The sequence below is a fragment of the Cupressus sempervirens genome, chromosome 4, assembly GCF_028749045.1.
Source record: "Cupressus sempervirens isolate cs-2001-9-10 chromosome 4, ASM2874904v1, whole genome shotgun sequence".
NCBI classification, from domain to species: Eukaryota; Viridiplantae; Streptophyta; class Pinopsida; order Cupressales; family Cupressaceae; genus Cupressus; species Cupressus sempervirens.
The window spans coordinates 628,512,961-628,530,715 of NC_143121.1; the positions used below are offsets into that span (position 1 = coordinate 628,512,961).

The 17,755-nt window shown below is 35.7% G+C and overlaps 1 protein-coding gene across 1 annotated transcript; it reads right to left on the minus strand.

Annotated features, from left to right (window-relative positions):
* Positions 1-447: 447 nt before the first annotated feature.
* Positions 448-1,800, minus strand: LOC149562797 (sodium/calcium exchanger NCL2-like). Its single transcript, XM_089828025.1, is given in 4 exon segments — positions 448-615; positions 762-968; positions 1,267-1,566; positions 1,699-1,800. Coding segments are annotated over 4 exon segments (777 nt in total).
* Between the last annotated feature and the right edge of the window lie 15,955 nt (positions 1,801-17,755).

Genomic DNA, 17,755 nt, shown 5'->3' on the forward strand with positions numbered 1-17,755 from the left:
GGATATTACTACAGATGGTAAAGTAAATGTTCCATTTTAAATTTCCTTGCAGACAAAGTTAACTAAAAAAGCTTTTATTTTCTTACTATGTAGAGCAATTGATATCAAGGACTTACAAAATAGCCATCCAAGGATTGTGAACCACTTTTTTGATTTGAGCATCTCTGTATCCCCTACTGTAGATGGACTTGATCTCTAACAAAATAGTTAGCTAGAAGTAGGGAAAATATGGTTAAAATAAGAATTCATATCTCAATTATACTTTGTCATCTTTTTTACTATAAAAGGAAGGGTAGTCATAATTGATAATTAGTGAGTCTGGCATACTCATTGTGATTAACGTCAATCTCCTTTTCGTTAAAGTTTGTACACATGATTATTCAATCTAATTCCACTCAAAATAGAGTTATCTCCATTATATTCTTTACAGGTTCACACAATAAACTTTCAAATAGAAACAAACAATGGAGGAAAAGCATGGACCTTTAGTTCTAGGACAGTGTTGCCAATCGCATCATCCACAACAATTTCCATGCCATCAATGGTTATTGGATGATTTGACCCAGGCCGCCTAACTCCCACAAACTTCCCTTCTTGATCATACATCACAACAAACTGCAGATCTCGAGCCAAAATTGATCCGTGGTATCAAAGAAATAATCACCAGATATAATAAATTAAATATATGAGTTTTCCACAATCCATAATCGATTCAGTTACAAATTTCTAGAATAGATTGTGTATAAGTATTTATATGTTACAAGCGATAGAGGATACATAAGAAAATCAATGGAACTCATCCAAAGTTTATATGTGGTGAAGATGTTTCCCATGAGCCCTATCACTAAAATTGCAATTAATATCACCAATACTTCCACTAAAAATTTCCAATCCAATCCTTGAAGATAGACAATGGCCAAGAAAATGCCCAAGCACAATGTATTGTTCATTGTCACTACCCCATATATCTACAAAACAAGATCTGAACATTCAGAAATCTATTTAAAAATTAGTGTTTGTATGTCAATTTTCATGTGTATGAGAAAGAGAAAACAATAGAGTAACATGCAGAACTTAAGCAAGAAAATATATCTGGTATACGGAAACAACGAATGTTGTGCCCTAAAAGGTGCCCATATTGGCAAACAGAGAGATCCCGTGAACAATTCTCACTCTTCTATTCTCAATGTCACCCCCATTCTCAGTATTTGAACTCATCAAGTATCTTCATGGATCAAAGAAATTGAAAGACAAGGAGAAATGTACCTAAGAATAGGTCAAAGAAGCAGTTCATTTTTTCTTTTGGCTTGCAAAGATAAGTGTTGAAATGGCCTCACTAGAGTTTGTGGCGAAGGGCATTGCTATGAAATAAATAAAGAAGGTAGGGATGTTTGTGACATCAAAAAATTTGTTAACAGCATCCACAAGTGTATCAGTAATGACACCAACTATAATTGCTCCTGCCACAAGTAGCAAAGTAGCTTTCAAATATACTTTGTATTTGCTGCCAAAATTTTCACTTTCTTCAGCATTATCCATCAAAGCTTCTAGTTCTTCCTTACTCTTCTACAACACAAGATACAGACCTACAACCCTCAAATTTTGAAAACAAAAGATCATAGTATCCATGGAATAAGAACAAAAACATTGGATGAATGCTATGAGATCATTTCTTCCAAATAATCACAATCAACTTACCTCATATCCTGAAACCATTAGAAGAACACCAAGTTCTTGAATATGAGCTCTGGGAAGTGATTTTGCAACTTCTAATTTTATGATGTTGGATCCAAACTTCATGAATGTTGAGGAGAAGGCTATAAATGTCCTAGGGAACTATAATGCAAGGGTTGGTAAATGTCATTGTATGGCTATAGTACAGAACAACAAACTGTGCCTAGAATTACAGTGACAATTACTGGTTTTTATTAAGTTTTGAAGTGAATAGAGAAGTGTTTGTGGATTTTGTTGGATGGATTAATGTGTATACTGTTAATTCTTCCTTGTGCAAGCATTAAATTAGGTCTTTTCAAGTTTTGCAAGTGCTTTGTTTAATTCTTTCTAAGTAGACTGTGCTTCCCATCTAGTATCTATGATGTCATTATCACGACACTGTAATTTGGAAGCATGCAATGTTAAAGTAATTCTAGAGAAGGTAGAATGAAAATTTTAAAGACAGACAACATGCAAGCGTCCCCTCATAATAAAGATGCCTTGAATAAAATCTGGCATTGAAGGATCCCTCATTTTGGTAAAGATCATCAGAAAATTGTAAGAGACATGAAATTTCCATAGTTCATGATAGTAATAGTGAATGCTTTTGGATATACTAATACATCTTTTTTTAGCATCAATAGTTTGGATCACACTCACATTTTTTCTCAAATGTTGATGCTGGAAAACACTACACAGTTATATCCATAATCATCCGTCAATACCATAAAACTATCATTGCTTCCTCTATAGGCTGTATTGTGGATGCGCTATATGAAATCTCTCTCTTGAAGCATATGGGGGAAAAAATAGCTATAATTCATATATTAACTATGGCATGGAATCCCTATAGCACTAAACTTCTCAAAGATTTGCCTAATTGATGTCTTTGAGGATGTGAAAAAGAAAGAAGAGTGACAAAGAATAAAGAGCGTCAGCTAAATAAATCTCAAGATATCAGCAAGAAATGACTATAAATGCTGCCCAAATTTGAAATTCATGCAAAAAATGTCACAAATAGTATAAACACCAATCTTACTTGTAAGATTTGTTTTGATTGTGTTGATTCTGCCACTCTAGAGATGATTGAGAAATTTGTTAGCATCATTTAGCAATTTCAAGTAAACATTACTCACATTAAAGATTTTACTAAGTCGCATATTTCATCTTTAGATAGAAAAGGCAATGATCTTATATAAAGAATCATTTATCTAGCTCAAGAGGTCATACCAGTGTTAGGTGTATATGCTTCCAATTTGGCAGCAAAATCATTTTCTATTGATGCTCTTGACTGTTTGGCACCTCTCCACCCACCTCACCAAGTATGTCTTTGACAAATTGTTAAGGAACAAAAATATTTGATCTTGTGCTTTAGGCAATAACTAGATACAACACCATAATAATCTTGAGCTCTCTAAACATGTTCCATCATGAGAGAATAGATACAACTTTTAGACTACATGAAAATCTGCATAGAGGCAAACAAAAATCTGAGGAAAAAGAATCCAAGCACCAAAATTTAGTGCTTTTTCACAACTCTCACCCTAATCAGTAGACAATAAATAAAGTGGAGAGAAAATGGTTGCATAATAAACATAAGGCTTTAACATGGCATAACAAATACTCACTTTAATGCTTATGGAAATTAGGAGGAGGGTTACAACTTACAATACCATTGAATCCTATGTAGCAATGTTGGAAGTTAATTGAAGCTAGCATCTACCAGTTCAGCTTCCTCCATTCAGCTCTCTAGTTTCCAATCTTTGCCATTTTCTTTAATGTGATCTTGAATAATTTGCAACAGATCCATCTTTGACTTCCAATCCCTTTCTACTCATGAATTTTGTCATTTTCAATCCTTCTAACAAAGCTAATAGCCTCATCCTCATTACTAGACTTGGTGCCAAAAAATTATGATCCTCCTTTTATGAAGGAGCCTAAAGGATAGTGAATAACCATTCCCTCTCCCATTGGTCTAGGGTTTCCTTTGATAGCCCCATCAAAATTCAACTTTAAAAACCATCCTTAGGTGAAGACATTTTCTTTCCAGCTGATAATTTTTATTCTTCACAACTATTCCAAAAATGGGAATGTGAGTCTTACTATTATGCATCACTTAATTTAGAGCTAACTACAATTAGTTAGGGTTGGTAATTAAATTATGGTATTAAAGTGGGTTAAGTGTGAGTTCTACGATTATCAAGATAGTGAAACGAATATATAAGTCACCTCATACTGCTAAAACTGATATAGAGTCTAGTGATGCAGTTAAGAGCAAATTGCAACAACTTGTGAATTCCAAACTAGTCATGTTGTTTATGAAAGGGACACCCATGGGAAGTTGAGGTTGATAAATAGTACATAATCCTTAATGTTTGGAAAATCAAAAGTCTAAGTAACCTAGATAAAGAAAATTGATGATAGATGCCTACATAGAGATTTATTGAAAGGGGACCAAACAAAAATATAAATAATGCAGTACTTAGAATCCTTAATGTTTTGCAAATCAACAGTTTAAGTAACCTAGATAGATAAAAATTGATGATATGTATGCCTACATAGATATTTATGTAATACATGATCTTAATTCAAGGGTGTGTGTAATGGGGGAGTAATTGTAGAAAGAACATCCTCTACAACCTTTTTAAATTATTAGACTGTGACCTCGCTAACTAGGCTCCAGTCCTTGCTGAGTTTCACATGGAAACTATTCCCATTCTATAATGGCTACCTATATAGAGTATGGGGGAGAAAATAGATAATTGTCTATCCTGTGGACAACTATACTACTTCTCTACTTTCTCTACAGCTATAGAATATAACAAATAAAACCCTAATAATGTTTGTCAATTATCTAACAAATCGTTGATATACTCATCCTAGTGGTAATGAAAAAGCAATATATAGTCAACTCTCAAGGATTGAAGATTCAAAGAAGTAATTCCTACAAATACAGGGGATGGTAATTTTGTTTCCTATTTTAAATATATGTTCTATATCAACCCATAGATGCATGTGTTTGTCATGGAATTCGTAATAAAACATTGAAGAATCCATTAACTACTAAATTTATGATTTAATTTTATAGAAATGCTCAAGTATTTACTTAAAAGTTCTGGGAAAGAATAAAATAAAACAATATTTTCTTGGTCTGTATGCAGTTGGGAATGGGCAGTGTACTAGAGACTCTTGTGGTGTAGGACAGATTCTCATGCTTAGAGTTTATATGCTAACATAGCTGCGAAAAGTCATGGCGATAGCTTGAATTGCCTTGATGTGATTGATCAATGTTTACTTTCAGTTGTATTAATATTCAAACTAGGTTAGTAATCAATGTTTTTTTAGTAGGTTATATTCAAATTGGGTTTTGGATTGTTTGGAGTAGCTATCCCATTTGATGGATTATTTTTTCATGTTTTGAGATTTATGGGCTTTTTCTCAATTTCAATAGCTTAAGCTATCATCTTATCTATAGCAGGCCCTGGTGTGATTTATTTTCTAAATTTAATTTCTAGTAAAAACCAACTTAACTCAGGAGCAGCAAAGAATGAACTAGGTGCTGCCAAAATTCTCTGCCCTCATTTTAGCCACAAAAGATGATTTTGTCCTATTCACAAATAGTGAAATGGTCATGGAGAAAGTGTTAAACATAGCGACAATGGCTTTCCATAGTGTACAACTAGTTCCATAAGCCAGAATATAAATTTTGATGCAGATGAAATCAAGCTTTACATCACAGCTAGATCTATTTGGTAGAATGTATGTTTTAATTTTAGAGGTACACTTCTGTATCAAACTGACCAACTAAGTTGTAAATTCTATTTTTAAATTCTATGTTGTCATCAGATGCACGTTAGATTTATTTCAATAAATTCCCTTAACTACATGGATGAATTTTCCTGTTCACTATTGGCTACAAGCAATTGTTCCCCAACTATTTCATCTATGTATCTACTATGTAGAGATATCATGTTGAATTTTTTTAAGTTGGCTACTTATGGTATTGTTATCCAATGTCTTGCAAATTCCTTTGTATTTTATAATGTAATACAAACAAAATATCATGAATATATGTTTTATTGATTTTTTAGTTGCATCCGTGTTTTTGCAACTCTTTCTTCATTCTTCTGATTTTTTACATAGGGCGTAGTAGATTTTAACAATCTTTTTCTGACCACTGAAGTAGGAACCCTTCATTCTTGCTATAACTCTTTATAATATAATTTTGCACAAGCTCTGTAAAGGGATGTAAACATGTCTTCCCAGCTTAACATGATAAACCAATGTCAAGGTTGCCATCAGTATTATCTAGAATTAGCATCTTTTTGTAGCCATGGTAGCAAAAGTTGTTGTTGCTAGGAAATGCCTTTGAGAATCCAAAGGCCAAATGTAATATTGACTTTAAATATTATATATATATATATATATATATATATATATATATATATATATCAAGTACAAGTTATTAACTGCTACATTCAATCCAACAAGCACATAACCTAGAAGAAAAATGGAGCTATTAAAGAAGGAAAATTATGGATTCTTGAAACATTTTGTTTCCCCTTATTAGCAATTTAGCTTTCAATCCTCTCAAATAGGAAGAATCACTTTGAATTAATTGAGAAGACCCGAAAACATGAGTAAGGTTTATCAAGGATTTGGTCTAGACAAGAGAATGTGAAAAAATCCAACAAAGACTCAAGAAATATGCTAATAAGTGAAGAGCTTGATAACCTCTTGAATAAAGATAATGAATGTTGTTGAATGCAGATGTTGAGGATTTATTGGCTCTCATGTTTTTAGAGATTGAACTATGTCCTAGAAGTCTACTTTGATAGATGGGAAAGAGGGATTATTACATTCTGACAAATTTTGGAGAGGTTTTTATACAAATAAACTTTAATTGTGATTTTTTTGGGGGTTTTAGATGCATGATTTTTTTGGGGGGCTTGGATGTTGTGTGCAAAGAAATGCAAGAAATATACAAAATTAAATCATTGGATAATGATGCTTCATCATTGATCAAGACAAATATAAAATGCCAATTGATAGTATTGGCTGCTTGTTTTTAGATCACAATTTCTGCATGGGAAAGCCTATGTATCATCATTTAAGGTTCACTTCTATAATGTGGATTCCTATCCATGTACTAGTCCTTCTTCATGTTTAAGAGGTTATTTTGCACACATCTCCACCTTTGTAATAACTATGAAAACTGGGAAGAAATTTGGAAAGGTTGAGAGGATTTTCCCTGTCACTTTTTCTAAGCTTTCTGACCCCTTACATTGTCATATATCTAGTCTACTAATAAGTGGGCATTGAGCAATAGCTCTGCTGATGAAATATGTACAAAAAATCTCTTACATTTTCATTCATGTAATCTATTAATAAGTGGACATTGAGCAATAACTCTACTAATGAAATATGTTCAAAAAAACTGAGTATATGAGCTCAATAATTTCTCAGCTTTAGGACAGATCTACCATTAAGGACTAGTTTGAATAACTTATTAATTTGAAAACCTTTGGATATTTGATTCTAGAAATACAAGGTTTTTTTTTTATGATGAGGATGAGGAGGAGGATGGACATAATCCTACCTGCACCTCCACTACACATTAATACAAGTGTTGCTGAAGCAGAATGGCTTGATATTGAAAAGTATATTATGTTTGATGAGGAGGATGGACATAATCCCTCTCTACTGGTACCTCCATCTCCACTAAAAATTATAAGTGTTGCTAAATCAACTGTAGTTGTTGACATAAATTTGAGTTTCTATTCTACAGTTTGTATAAAAATTTCAATACATTGATGATATGTCAATATCCATTGCACTTATCTATACACATACCCAAATAATGTCACTAATATAGTCAGATCCAAAGGACTTCCCATCTAATATCATTTTTGTATTAGAGGCTAGGTTGATATTAATCAAGCATCCACCATAATACATTCTGATATTGCGAAAAGCTCAAGTATTGGCCTTTAAACAAGAAAGAATTGCTGAGTGGATTGGCAAGGGGATTTAAATTCTAAAAATAGTACATAATGTAGTAAAAAATGGGAAAAAAAATCTCTTCAATTAACGTACCAAGCAATAGAATAAATTTGCTTCATTTTTGTTAAAATTGTCCAAACCTAGGCAATAGTCTCCACTCACTCTGCTACTTCGCCAGCTCGAACCGAGCAAGATACGCAACATTATTCCTTAAACTTGCGGCCATATGGTTACTTCTATCTAGCTCCATCCTGTCTGCCTCAATGCCATTTTTTACCAAGGTGCCATGCTCAATGACCAGAAAACCCTGGGCTTGAAACCCTCAAAAAAGTGTAAGGCAATTGAAAGGTAGTTGCAAGATGATATATATCCCCTAAATCATTTCACAGTGCATATTTACACTTGGAAATGCCTTCTTAAACAACTATCTCCAATGTCCTTTCCTGTTCTTCTCTAGGCTCTACATTTTCACTGTGTTGAGGGTGCTCTTGATCCTATGGCACATTCCTTGTCTGTGATTTAGAATTCATGTATTCCCCATACAAATACAATGTGAAACCCCACAAAGCCATAACAAGAGCCATGCCCTTTAACCCACTAAATTTCTCATTGTAAAATACCACTACAAGCAACTCATTGTATATAGTTGGTAGATGTCAGCCCCTACGAACAATCTTCTAGGAAAATACCAAAACCCAATATCTTCTTCCCACCCAATCTGTAGGCTCCAATCTTTTATTGAGATAATCATCTAGAGCACAAAGCATACACCAATAGCCTCTGCTTACGCAGTTCGCTCCTTCTGCCCTACCACTCCTCTTTGTGTTTGCATTTGGCGCCCTTGCTCAACCCGTGAATGGATGAAATTTTTTTTTAACTCGAGAATGAGAAGCTTTTTCTTTTTTTGTTAATGATATTGAGTCGGTCAAATTTTACTTGGGAAAACATAGGTTGGTCAAAATTTTGACCAAATCGGCTATAGAATTTTTATTTTTGACCAACAGGGGAATGAAAAGGGAAAAAAACAAAGGAATTATAGCTTTGGTCAAATATTTTGGTAGAAAAACAAGTCCAAATGTACTAGTGAACCTGGTATATATATTAATTCTTGTATGGTAGAAACTCTAATAGCATAGATGGGCAGCAATGTTCCCAATACTTTTCTTAATATAGTCCCATCATCAATCTTACCATTAGGTCCTCTTATTGCATTAAAAACATCTATTATTCTAGAGCAATATTGAGCAATGTGCTCACCTTCTTGTATCCTCATGTCATCAAACTTACCTCTAATACTTTTAGATTTGGCTCTCAAAATATTTGTGTCTCTTCCATTAATTGTGTGAAGAGCATTTGACATCTTCTTTGCACTATCAGAACCCTTAATTTTATCAAACTCATAATAACTTAGGGAAAAGGAAATCTCCAACATTGTTTGATTGTGTTCTTTCTTCTTTTTTAGATCCTTGGCAGTTAGGGCTCCAATAGGATCAACATGCTCAATGGTGATGGTAGATTGTGCATGGTCTCCAAGACCTCCTAGGTGTAGCTTCATCATATTTTTCCATGTAGGGAAGTTCTCCTTATTGAGCTTCGGTATCTCTCTTCTAGTATGGTCTTGAAACTAGTCCTCTTAAGCACTATGGCTCTCAGATACCAATTATTAGAATTCTTTAGAATAACTGAGAAGGGGGTGAATTAATTATGCAAGGTCTAGATGTAAAAATTAAATTTTTCAATTCTTAGTAGACCCATATCCATAAAAACTTGTCATGCATGCATCCATTAGATCATACAATACTTAAAATTTTTAGGTTATTGTCCTAAGTCAAAACAACTTTGCAAAAATGTAAACATGAAACATAATAGATTTAATAGCACATTTGACACAAGGATTTTACATGGAAACCCAATTTGGAAAAAAACACCAATAACATGCTACTAGTTCTCACTCTTCTGAAGTGATGCCCTATGAAAGGCCAACCCTATTAAAGGATACAATACACACTATTAAATGTGACCTAGTTAGAGGATTTCAATCACCGTGTTAGGATTGAGCTTTGTTAGAGGACTTTAGATCATTCCATTAGAATGTCACCCGATTAAAGAATTTACAAATGACTGTTAGATCAATCTTAAAATAATGGATTTACCCTAGACTAATATAATGATTAGAAAGTAACAATAAGGCTTGATCTGATAAAAAATTACAACTCACTTGCAAATTACAAATCTTTTTTTCAGTCCTCCATTTTTCTTGGCTTCACACACTTAAGCTCTGATAGCTTGTTCACACTTCAAGCATTCATACTCTTAAGTCTTCTTGCTTTGCATGCCAATTGCAGTCACTTATATTCAGCCACTAAATGAAGCAATACCCTAGACTCCTTGTCTTCCTTAGTTTCTTGCACATGACAACCTTTGCTTCTGACCAACCATCTCTATAAATAAAGAATTAAGATCTTTTTTCTGCTTAACCACAATTGTCCTTTTTAGGGTTAGGTAGGATACAATGAATCTACCCATTTTTCCATTTAGTTCCTCTAGAAATTTCTTCTTCAATCCTCCTTGAATTTGCCTCAAAATGGTTTACCTTGTATTATGTGCCACCAACTCATCGTAGTTATCTTCCACACACTTCACACAATCCAAGAAAAAAAAAGTCAACTTGGATTCGTCAAAACTTTGATTCAACATATTTACTAGCACTCGGCATCAACATGTTGTCACTCAGCTTCTATATTCTTCTTTCACTCGACCAACACTAGTTCACTAGGAAAACTCTAAGGTTTACTAATGCTTGGAATCAACTAAACTTTACTTGGAATATACTAATAATCACTTGACTTGCACTATTTTTCATCTTTTCTTGGCACCTCTTGTTTTTTAATTGGCTTCCACTGATTTCTACTTGTCTTACACTGACTACTCAGCAAGGCTTGATAGACACTTTACATAGTTGATCTTCTTCTAGTCTTAACTTGAGTAATCTTTCATTTTAGACTTTAAGTAGATAAATAATACACTATAGCATCAATGCCTTACTTGGTCTTAGTGCTTCTTTTACATACCAAATAACTCAACCTTTCTCTAGGTGCTATTGTTATCTCCTCTTGTCAAATCCTCTTCATCACACACACACACACACACACACACACACACACACACACACACATATATATATATATATAAATTAATTTTTTTTTTACATTCATGCATATGTATGTATGTATGTATACATATATATATGCATATTTAGATATATATACATAGTATATATAGATACACATGCATACATATATGTATATATATGTATATTTGTGATTATATATGTTCACAAATTTGTATACATATTCATATATATATACACATATTTAGGTGTATATATATACCTAAATATGTATATATACTTTTCATATACACTTATATATATGTAATATATGTGTTGCATATATATGTGTGTGTGTGTGTGTGTGTGTGTGTATTATATATTGTTATATATTATATACAATATATACTTATATATATGCAATATACACATATTACATATATAGAAGTATATATTATATACATATGTAACATATACACACTTATATATATGTAAAATATATATGCATAGTATACATATCACATATATAAGTATTTATTATATATATGTGTAATATATATATTTTTATTTATATATATATAATATCTAACACAATATATATATATATAATAAATATACACATACATTATATGCATATGGATGATATATATACAATAAATATATATATATATAAGTACACATTATATATATATATATATATATATATATATATATATAAGTATATATTATATATTAGTATATATTATATAGAAATATACTTACATATATGTAATATATATTACATATATATAAGTGTATATATTATATATATGTAATAGATTTGCACTAATATATATGTAATATATATTACATAGATATAAGTATATATACATATATAATATATACTTATATATATATATATATATATATACAAGTACATATTATATACATGCATATATAATTATATATACATGTATATTGCATATATGTCAGTATATATTATATATTAGTATATATTATATTGAATCTATACTTACATATATGTAATATATATATAAGTATATATAAGTATATATTTCATATATATAGGTTATAGATTTACACTTATATATGTAATATATATATATTTATATAATATATACTTGTGTTATATATATAAATATATATATTACATATATATAATATATACTTGTGCTATATATATATATATATATATATATATATATATATATATATATATATAATACAAGTATATTTTATACACATGCATATATAATTTATATATGTGTGGGTGTGCGCGCGCTACGCATTGGCTTCACCTAGATTTAGATCGAATTTTGTTCTTTCTTTTTTCTCCCCTTCTATTAACTTTATTACTTGCAATTATGTGGCGCCTTCCTGGTTAGTCACGCCCCCCTCCCTCGCTTTAGTTTTTAGTTTATTATTATTGCATATATAATTATTAACTTTGTTATCTTCCATTGGTGCTTTTATTTTGTATGAATGTTGATATTGTTGGTTTACTTCCCCCCCCCCCCCAATTTTTAGTCTTAATTTTATTATTTTTCTTTCTTTGGGGTAGGTGTAATCCCTCTCCTCCTAGTCTCCTTTATTTGGTGAGCCAGTGGTAAATCTACAACTTACATTGTTTTACACCTCTTGCTCTCTCATCCTGATGATGGATCACGTAGTGTGATTCAAAATGTTGATGGAAAAAAATCTTTACACAATCTAATCCAGAAACTTAGTACATAACTAGGTAAGTGCACCAAGTTGTGGTGCCAAAAGGGGGGTATAAGTGGACACATTTTTCCTGAAATCTGCAAATTTTGAACTTCAACATGAATTTGAAGATAGTTACGCTCAAAATTTTAAAATATGACAAAAACAAAAGTTGTAGTCCTTTGAATCTAGTTTCTAAACTACTAATTTTTTTTCAAAATGGTTTAGTTTTAGGTCCTCAAAAAAGAGGGCCACAAAAAATGGTAATGTTTATTCCAAAAAAACATAACACAGTACAAAGTGTGGCCCCCCTAAAATTTTAACTTTTTTTTTAAAATTCTTTAATCGCTCTAGTCAAAAGTTACTTAACACTATGTAGTTTATCCCAGATTTTTTGGGTAATTTTATAATGTGTATTTTTTTTATGAATTTTTTAACTAGACACATCCCAAAAATAGGAAATATCGATGTGCTCCCCCTAGAGATAATTGAAAACTAACGTAAAAGAAAAACTTTTTTTTTCAAAGGGTGTAGAATGGAGTCTAGTTTCTAAAAAACTAAGTTGCAAAATTCAATGAACAAGCTAAAATCTATAGCCCAATTAGTACATGGTGGTTTTTGACAAAAAATGAACATACATTCAAAAGAAATTATAGATGAAAGGCTTGAAATAGTTCAAATTGAAAATAAATTATATGCTTAGATAGCTAACACAAAGACCTATAATGCTATATAACCTAGTCTTAACAATACCCAACCACGAGGAATCTTGAAGGGGAGGGCACAAGAAAAATCAATCATTTTTGGTATGTTTTCTAGAAAACACGTCTCAGACCTATTTATAAACTCCAAACCTTTGGCTTGGATCTCCAAGGCAAAACCTCAGGCTTGTTTTTAATACAAATATTTTAATAGCATGTGCACCCTATAGCACGCATGCACTACTAGAAGCATTTAAATTCTCAATAGCATGTGCGCGTTATAGTGCGCATGCACTATTGAGACCTAAATTGCAACCCAAGAGCAAGAGAGAGCTAGGTGGGAGGTGGGGTGGCAGGGGGGCAAGGGAATGGCTATGTGTGTGTGAGAGAGAGAAAGTAGGGGATGGGAGAGGGTAGAGAGTATAGGATGGGAGAGAGGAAGTGAGAAAGAGTAAGGGTGGCAGAGAGAGTACAAGATGGGAGAGTAGGGGTGGCAAAGAGAGTACAAGATGTGAGAGAGAGGAAGTGTGAGAGAGAGTAGGGGTGGAAAAGAGAGAGTACGAGATGGGGGAGAGAGATTGAAAGTAGGGGATAGGAGAGAGAGGAAGTGTGAGAGGGAGTACAAGTTGGGAGAGAGAGATTAAGAGTATGGGATGGGGGGGAGAGAGAGTAGGTGGTGGGAGACAAAATGGGAGAGGAAGAGCAAGAGAGAGGAGGATGGGAGTGCATGTGTGTAAAAGAAAGAGAGTAGGGAATGGGAGAGGGGGAAGACAGAGTAGCTCGAGAGAGAGTAGGAGATGGAAGATAGAGTAGGTGATGGGAGAGGGAAAGAGAGGGGGGATAGAAATGTGTGTAAGAGAGAAAGAGAGAGAGAGAGAGAGAGAGAGTAGGGGATAGGAGAGAGTGTGAAAATGTGAGAGAGAGAGTAGGGGGTAGCAGAGAGAGAGTAGAGAGGGAGAGAGTGAGAGTGAGAGAGAGTGTGAGAGTGAGAGTGAGAGTTAGAGAGAGTGAGAGTGAGAATGAGAGAGAGAGTGACTGAGAGAGAGAGAGTAGTGGGAGAGGGAGAGAGAGTGAGAGAAAAAGTAGGGGATGGGAGCGGAGAGAGGGGGGATGGGTGTGTGTGTGAAAGAGAGAGAGAAGGGAATGAGAGAGGGGAGAGAGATAAAGAGAGTAGGGGATGGGAGAGAAAGAGAGTAGGAAATGGAATAGGGAGTGGGAGAGGGAGAGAGGGGGGGATGGGAGTGTGTTTAAGAGAGAAAGTAGGGGATGGGAGAGAGTGTGAGAGTCTGAGAGTGTGAGAGTGTGAGAGAGAGTAGGTGTGGTAGAGAGAGAGTGAGAGTAGGGGATGGGAGAGAGAGGGAGAGAGTGAGAGAGAGAGAGAGAGATAGTAGGAAATGGGAGAAGGAGTGGGAGGGAGAGAGAGGGGGAATGGAAGTGTGTAAGAGAGATAGAGTAGGGGATGGGAGAGAGTAGGCAGTGGGAGAGGAAGTGCAAGAGAGAGAGACAGAGGGGGGAATGGGAATGTGTATAAGAGAGATAGAGTAGGGCATGGGAGAGAGTGTGAGAGTTTGAGAGAGAGGGGGTGGCAGAGAAAGATCGTACGGGATGGGGGCACGTGCGAGAGAGAGAGAGAGAAGGGGATGGGAGAGAGTGTGAGAGAGAGTAGGGGATGGAAGAGAGAGTGAGAGTAGGGGATGGGAGAGAGAAAATAGAGAGGGAGAGAGAGTACTTGAGAGAGAGAGAGATAGTAGGTGGTGCAAGAGGGAGTGGGAGAGGGATAGAGAGGAGGGATGGGAGTGTGTGTGACAAATCTAGAGAGTAGGGGATGAGAGAGGAGAGAGAAAGGGGGGATGGGAGTGTGTGTCTATGAAAGAGAGAGAGAGTAGGGGATGTGAGAGGGGAGAGAGAGTAGGAGATGGGGGAGAGAGAGTAGGTAGTGGGAGAGGGAGTGGGAGAAGGAGAGAGAGGGGGGGTGAATGGGAATGTGTGTAAGAGAGACAGAGTAGGGGATGGGAGAGAGTGTTAGTGTGAGAGAGAGTATGTGGTGGTAGAGAGAGCTTGTACAAGATGGAAGAGAGAGAACTTGTGAGAGAGAGATAGTAGGTGATAGGAGAGGGAGTGGGAGAGGGAGAGGGAGAGAGATAGGGGGGATGGGAGTGTGTGTGACAGATCTAGAGAATAGGGGATGGGAGAGAAGAGAGTGTGGGGATAAGAGTGTGTGTGTCTGTGAAAGAGAGAGAGTAGGGGATGGAGGATAGAGAGTAGGTGGTGGGAGAGGGAGAGAGTGAGAGTAAAGGATGGGAGAGTGTGTGAGAGAGACTAGAGGATGGGAGAGAGTGTGAGAGAGAGTAGGGAGAGGGAGATAGAGAGAGGGGGATGGGAGAGAAGAGAGAGAGGGGGGGATGGGAGTGTGTGTGTGTGTGTGTGTGTGTGTGTGAAAGAGACAGAGAGTGTGATAGTGTGAGAGAGAGTAGGGGGTGGCAGAGAAAGAGTACGAAATGGGAGAGATAGAGTGAAAGGATGGGAGAGAGTGAGAGAGAGTGTAGGGGGCGGTAGAGAGAGAGAGTACAAGATGGAAGAGACAGTAAAAGGATGGGAGAGAGAGTGTGAGAGAGAGTAGGGGATGGGAGAGAGTGTGATAGAGAGTTGGGAATGGGAGAGAGAGAGTAAGAGTAGGGGATGGGAGAAAGAGAGAGAGAGAGTAGAGAGGGAGAGAGAGAACTTGAGAGAGATGGATAGTAGGCGATGGGAGAGGGAATGGGAGAGGAAGAGAGAGAGGGATGGGAGTGCGTGTGAGAGATCTAGAGAGTAAGGGATGGGAGAGGGGGGAGAGAGGGGGGATGGCATTGTGTATCTAAAAAAGAGAGAGTTTAGGGGATGGGAGAGAGGAGAGAGAGACAAAGAGTAGCCCGAGAGAGACAGAAAGAGAGAGAGACTAGGTGGTGAGAGAGGGAGAGAAGGGCAAATGGGAGTGTGTGTAAGAGAGAGTAGGGGATGAGAGAGAGTAGGAGGTGGCTGAGAGAGAGAATAGGATGGGAGAGAGAGAGAGAGAGAGAGAGAGAGTGAGAGTAGGGGATGGTCAGAGTGAGAGAGAGAGTAGGGGATGGGAGAGAGTGTGAGAGAGAGTAGGGAGATGGAGATAGAGAGAGTGGGATGGGAGTGTGTGTGAAAAATCTAAAGAGTAGGGGATGGGAGAGAAGAGAGAGGGGGGATGGGAGTGTGTGTGTGTGTGTGTGTGTGTTTTTGAAAGAGAGAGAGAGTAGGGGATTGGTGAGAGTGTGAGAGTGTGAGAGAGAGTATGGGGTGGTAGAGAGAGAGTATGGGATGGGAGAGATAGAGTAAACAGATGGGAAAGAGTGTGAGAGAGGGTAGGAGGTGGTAGAGAGAGAGAGTATGGGATGAGAGAGAGTGTGAGAGAGAGTAGGGGATGGGAGAGAGCGTCAGAGAGAGTTGGGGATTGGAGAGAGAGAGTAAGAGTAGGGGATGGGGGGAGAGAGAGAGAGAGAGTAGAGAGGGAGAGAGAGAAATTTAGAGGGAGATAGTAGGAAATGGGAGAGGGGGATGGGAGTGTGTATCCATAAAAGAGAGAGTTTAGGGGATGGGAGAGGGGGGAGAGAGAGAGAGTAGCAGATGTAAGAGAGTGTGAGAGAGAGTAGGGGATTGGAGAGAGTAGGGGGATGGGGGAGAGAGAGAGATAGTAGGAAGTGGGAGAGGGAGGATGGGAGTGTGTGTGAGATATCTAAAGAGTAGGGGATGGGAGAGGAGAGATGGTGAGAGAGGTAGATAGAGTAGGCGGTGGGAGAGGAAGAGTGAGAGAGAGAGTAGGGATTGAGAGAGGGGGGAGAGAGAGTGTAGGGGATGGGAGAGAGAGATTAGGGGATAGGAGAGGGGAGAGAGAGTAGGGGGAGAGAGAGTAGGGAGGATAGAGAGTAGGGAGGATGGGGAGTAATGTGTTTTCACATAGTGCATATGCACTATATGAAATCAACTAAAAACGGTCAAAAAGAAACTTTGGGGCCCATTTCATCCATTCTCTACTTTTGGTCTATTGTGCACTCTATTATTTCGACAAAAATCACGGGTTTCAACATAGTAAACACTATTTCAACAATTTTTCAAGATAGCAAACATCAAATTCAATCATTGGATACACAATTTGAAGACTTTTTGAATATTCCTTGTATAGAAAGGGTTAGTGCAATCCATTTTAAATATTGTTTGTTGATATATAGATATAAATTTGATTATAATTTGACATGTTTAATATATAGTGAATTCATTGAAAATTGTATGTTTGAATGAAATGTTATTTTGAAATGGTTAGAAATTTGACAAGTAATTTGATATATATTGTGTATTCATTCAAATAATTATAATTTTTATATGTATTTGAATAATTTGTAATTTAGACATTTTAAGTAATTCAGATGTTTGAATAATTTGACACGTAGAAATCATCATCATGCCAAGGAAGAAACCAAAAACTCAAACAAATGAAGATATGGAGAAAGATTTGGCAATTAAAAGA